The 5,639-nt window shown below is 48.7% G+C and overlaps 1 protein-coding gene across 1 annotated transcript; it reads right to left on the bottom strand.

Moving 5' to 3' along the window:
- LOC133921499 (probable protein phosphatase 2C 26) lies at window positions 1-4,923 on the bottom strand. The gene is made up of 4 exons (XM_062366387.1): window positions 3,243-4,923; window positions 2,548-2,661; window positions 2,190-2,454; window positions 1-661 (listed from the first exon to the last, which is right to left on the bottom strand). The coding sequence occupies exons 1-4, from the start codon at window positions 4,536-4,538 to the stop codon at window positions 537-539; spliced, it is 1,800 nt and encodes a 599-aa protein (XP_062222371.1). The 5' UTR covers window positions 4,539-4,923; the 3' UTR covers window positions 1-536.
- Window positions 4,924-5,639: the final 716 nt, after the last annotated feature.

The following is a 5,639-nucleotide window of genomic DNA, read 5'->3' on the forward strand; positions in this document are numbered from 1 at the left end:
GGACAAAACGAGGTGTGAATCATCAATTTCTTTGCCACCACCAGTTCCAGTTTCCAAATTAATACAAGTTCATTCCTCACATGAATGAGAAAAACTTCATGTACCTGAAGGTCTTCTTTCTCCAAGGATGAAAGTAGCACCAACCTCTTATGACAGCACAGCGAGGTGGAAAAAGTTGTCAGCAGTGAGTATGTAACCAACCAAAGCTGCCGCGGTAAACTAAGTGGAATCAGCTCTGCTTTGCCAAGGAATTTCTCCCCACCTGGCTGACATTTCCCTGCGGTTTTAATATATCCCAGAGTTAGCTCATGGACATGTACTGTGCTGAAGCTGATATCAGGATCAGCGATGATCTCCAACTAGAGAATTCCGTTTTGACAACTGTATGGCCTGCATAATCAGTATGCCATGCTGTGGATTTCCCTCTCTTGGGAAGCATATATGCAATTGGTCAGGAGCGCTGACTGGCTGAAGAACATTTCAGCTGGACATTCCATCAGAATAAATACTGACACTGACTGTGTATCAGCTGAAAATCACACACATGTTCCAGAGGATTTCCAGATTCTCCCTTCGAGAGAAATGACCATGATGGTGACATCATCATGGTATTTTCTTCGATCCCCTTGAGGTATATCTAATAGCTCGAAGAAGTCCATACCTAGAAAGGCAAAGTTAAGGTTAATACCTGCCTATTACTCATGAGAAGCAAAGAAAAAAGGTGCACACGTCTGACATTTACGACAACTGGAAACAACTCCAACCAACATATCAATGGCTGTGAGTGTGCATCATCTATATAAATACAAACAACTGGTGGTATTCAAGGCAACACCTTCGCTTTGAAGGCAAAAATCCCATATTGATCCGTATAAAGGGGAAATTCTTAAGATTCTCTCATTGATCAAGGGGGGAAAAAGAAAGATGACACTGCTTTTTTGCTGGAACAGATAATAACAAGACTAATCAATATAGATAGATATTTCACCGAAGACAGTTGTATGTATACACAACTAAATGTTGAACCATTGATATTAGAGCTTTATGACAAATAGAGCTAAATTTTCAACCATACACTGTTCTAGTAGGCGGGAGCTAGCCTACCCACCCTCCCACCCCCACCCCCTGGCACCTAATCGCTGGTAGAATGGTAGTACATTGTCAGTCATAAATTCTGGAGTTGTATAATAAATACAATTTGTGCTTTCAAATATAAACATATGCATTGTAATAGCTAGCTGCACAATTGCACGGGAATATCCTATGCATGAGTGGAAATGGTCAAATCAAGTTATGTGCCTTTACACTTGCACTGCATAGTTTCTTAAGCTTCTCCGGGAGTCATGATGGCATTTGAAGTTGAAGTGGATTGAAAGATTATCATTTGAACTGAATCCTCGTCAAGTATATATCAAATTCTACTCACGAACCAGTTTGCATTCTGTGATTCTAGGATAAAAAAAAAATCAGTGGAACTTTAGCTACAGCCCACCATGCCACTGCAAAGACTGTGTTTAAGTTAATTATAAAATGCCACTGCAATGTCTCATTGAGAGGTGGGACTTAGGCTACATGCCAGCAAGGAATTGTATGGAAATTTTTTAAGGCACAAACTTTAGGTGTTCAGTCTGTAAATCCCAAACAAAGGTCGCCAGAACTTGACTACGAACATAGCCTCAGCCAATCAATGTAAAATGCACTAGAAACCAACAATACATATGAAAAACTTCACATATGTTGATCAAAGATCAGGTCTAAATAAAATCTCCCCAAAAAAGGACAAGAGGGAAAGCAAAACAGATCAATTTGTCAAACAGGACTAGATATGAAATCGCAATAGCACAACAGCACATAAGACATTTGCGATGTCACTGAAACTATCAAGTATGAGTGGTAACATTTAGTCAAATGCTTATTGCACATCATGGACTGATATATCATATGTCAACAACTGATATTAACCTTTGCTATGTCGATTTACTGCTGGTTTTGCGCATACCTGTATTCTTATTCTAGAAAGTTAGTATGCGACCTGAGATAAACATGTACAGGCACATAAATGTTTGCACACGATCATGTCAAGTGCAATGCTCGGTGCTTGGTGCATTGAGAAATGATCACATCCAATTCAATTAAGTGAAATGCATTCGCATTTGGTATGAAAGAAGAGGGTGACACCAGAAGCTCACCAGCTTTCTTTGCTGCACGGGAGAGTAGCTCCTCAATTAAACTCTGAGCAGGATCACCATCTGGAAACCTCTCCATGAAATTGTCAACATGTAGAACTACCTCCTCATTGCTCAGATACTGATATAAGCCATCAGAAGAAAGAACCAGAAATTGGTCCCTTGCAGAGAGCTTATGATGGCAAAGAGAAGGTGTGCATGATATATATGGTGTATCACCTATATACTCATTGCGGAACATCTCTAGCAATCCTTCATTCAACTTTGCCTGTACAAACACACACAAACTTTTAATAAAACTTACCTTTTTCCCCTTACCATTGCACCTATAATAACAATCAACCTACAGTCCCTCTGTTACCTGTTTGAGATACCCTGCACCAAACGCACGGGTAACTTTTAGACGACCCTTAACTCTGTCATTTACAATACAATGATCGTCATCTGGGTGTTCACGTTTAATCCTCTGCACTTCCTGCACATCGACATAAAGAATATGAATCCATATGCAGAAAGCATTCATAGGCTTAAACAATCGCCAGCCTTTCCATAAGACATTTATACGGCAAATATGGCTGGTGGAATCCAACGCAGATGATGCAGATGACCAAATTGTGACAGAAAGGGGGATGAGAAACTGACAATATGGCATGAACCACAATAAGTGTTCTCTATTGTTATTGCATTGAGATGTTAGTCTCACTGCCTATCAATTACTTGCATCAAGATGCTTCCCATCTACTTAGTACTATGATATATGAATGCATAACTAGAAAAGAACAACGGTTTGGCATTATTACTTAGTCCTATGATATATGAATGCACAACTCGAAAAGAGCAATGGTCTGCCAACTACAAAGCCATGCTGCTGAAGACAATGCACATACTGCACATGTATTCACAGATGCCACTACAGCGCTCACATATAATGGTATAGGTATTGTTGTACGCCTGTACCAGAGTGCATGTTCAACAATGAGTACAGAAAGCAATTGAGTCTGAACATTTATATAGGCTGCAAGCTCATCTTTTCAGCTAAGTATGCAAATTTTTTACCTCTTCAATGCTAGTGCTATGATCAGTCGACAACTGCAATGCCTCAGGCCCAATAGCGGCATACCCAGGGGCCCTTGTCTCAGTCTCCAAGCCCACACCAATGTCCTCCACCCACACGGTTCTAAGCACGCAATCATCGCCGTTGTCCCGCCGCTGCGCCACAATGGCGCGGCTGTCCCCGAGGTTCATTACATACACGTCGTCATCCCTCAAAAGCGCTACGAGCAGGCACGCTCCGGTCACCGCCAGCTCCGGGTGGGATCCCATCGATTGGTTGGTCATGTCCAGGTACGCCGCCTCTGTAGTCGCCAGTGCCCGGGTGAGCGCCCCCAGCACCGCTCTGTGGTCCCTCACCGCCGGCGCTGCCGTCAGCCTCCTGGCGCCCCACTCCCTGCCGCTTTCATCGTCGCCCACAGCAGCCGCGTGGGCCCACATGGATTGCCGCCGCTCCTTGAGCCTGGCGAGCGATAGTGCGAACCGGCCAGAGCCCGAGAAGTCGAGCTCGGTGTCCTCATCGTCGCCGTCCGCCAGGAACTGCCACAGTCGCTTGGACTCCGCGTCGGTCTCTTCATAGAAGATCCCGCGGAGCTCGCGCAGCAGGAAGCGGTAGAGGTTGGCGACCAGGAAGTCAGGGGCTTCGGGGCCGTTGAAGCCATCGTAGATGCCGACGAAGAGCCACCGCTGGTCCTCAGAGACCACCACGTGGACGCGGTCCTCCCCGGCGCGGCCGTGCGCCCACTGCACACCGTCTTCGCGGCGGAGCGGCACCACGCACGGGCGGTTCTTCTCCGAGACGCTCCGCCGCAGGCTGCCGAATGAGGGCTTCCGGAACCTCTTCGAGAGGCCTCGCGACGACCGTGCGGACGAGGGAGCGGGCTTGGTGGGCTTCGCGGGGAGCGGACCGGAGAAGGGCACGGCCTGGTCGAGCGGGCCGGAGAGCTGGGCGCCGCGGTCGATGGGCCCGGAGAGGAAGAGCGGCCCCGAGGAAAGGTTGGAGAGCTGCAGCGGCGCGGAGGAGAACGAGGAGGATGTGTGGAACGCCGAGGAGTACTGCGGCGGTATGCCGCCGCCGGCTGACGAGTGGTAGATCGGGATAGGCACGGAGGAGTTGGCGGAGAGAGCGGCGCCGGAGATGGCGTGGCGGAAGGAGGAAGAGTGGGCGGCGGCGGACGAATTGGCAGCGTAGCAGAAGGAGTGGCCGAGCGCGTCGTCCAGGCACGGCCCATCGTCCTCAGGCGCCGCCGCCGGCCGCGAGCACGCGCACGAGGTGAGCAACCGCGACGCGCCGCTGCCCATGGCATCCGACGCTCCCCTCGGGTTCCGGCTCCGTCTCCGGCAAGGGAGAGCGAGCGATGTGGAGCACTATCCAAGCTACTCCGAGTGCTCTTTTTTTACCAGTACGCCGCACTCGCCGAGGAGACGAGGGCAGCGTGCGCAAGTGCGCCGTGCGCTATGACTACAGGTAGCTGTAGCCGCGAGAGGCCCGTTTAGTTAAAATTCCATTACAACAAGGGTTTGTACGCAAATTCGGGAACACACGAGCCTAGGCAAAATCCGAGCCTGGGGCGTTGCGATGCGAATTAATGTTTAGTTGAGGGGCTGAAGTGCAGTGTGCCAGGTGGACTGGTATGGTGGGCGGCCGTTTTGTTCGCACCCCCCACCCCTTCTCCTCACGCTCACGCCGGAGAGCAGGGAAGGAGTAGAGACTAAAGAATGGGGAGAATTGACGTGGCGGCGCGGTGTTGACGTGGAGGGGTCGGGAGGGGAGGGGAGTCAACGTTTCGCCTTGAAACTGCCACTCGCTATCGGGTTTAATTACGGACGATGGGACTCCACCCAGGGGGCAGATGCGTAAATCCGCGCGGCGCGGCGCGGCAAATTGGATGGCTTTGGCGGGCCAGCTAGAGCGTAGGAAACTCGAGCTGGCCGGCCGGCTAATGGGCTCCTCCTCAGTCTCACTAAATTCACTCTGACTTGGTTGGTGGAGTATGGTGTTTTACAAAGTTAAAGTTTCGTAAAGCTCGATAGAGCAAACAGTTCACGAACACGAGGTGAATGGGAGAAAGAGTAAAATAGGAAGGAGGAAGTATCCCATGTAAATTTATATATGCGAGTGAGCGGGTTTTAGAGTTTAAACTCTCAGTTACTCAAAAGAGAAACAAGTAAAGCGGAACGGATGATTTTTCACAATGCCGTTCCCATTATCGATTCATTTTTTGTTATATAAAAGTTCCAGTCCAAGGCAATGGCAATGGCAAATGAAGGAACAGAAGAGTTCTGCAGTGTGTTTCACGTGATGGGAAAGGACAGCGAGAGGAGGGGGGCATTGGATTCTGAGGGTACTGGGGCACCTGGCAAGTCAAAATTCGCAGTACCGTGATGGGTGCAGTGTGCCGA

Source organism: Phragmites australis, chromosome 6 (genome assembly GCF_958298935.1).
Source record: "Phragmites australis chromosome 6, lpPhrAust1.1, whole genome shotgun sequence".
NCBI classification, from domain to species: Eukaryota; Viridiplantae; Streptophyta; class Magnoliopsida; order Poales; family Poaceae; genus Phragmites; species Phragmites australis.

What these genes read in the sequence shown, in the direction of transcription:
- LOC133921499 (XM_062366387.1), bottom strand. Translation starts at nt 4,538, where the DNA reads ATGGGCAGCGGCGCGTCGCGGTTGCTCACCTCGTGCGCGTGCTCGCGG. An exon ending in ATAGCACTAGCATTGAAGAG is followed by an intron (nt 2,662 to 3,242) that starts GTAAAAAATTTG and finishes GTCGATGTGCAG; the next exon opens with GAAGTGCAGAGGATTAAACG. An exon ending in CCGTGCAGCAAAGAAAGCTG is followed by an intron (nt 662 to 2,189) that starts GTGAGCTTCTGG and finishes TTGCCTTTCTAG; the next exon opens with GTATGGACTTCTTCGAGCTA.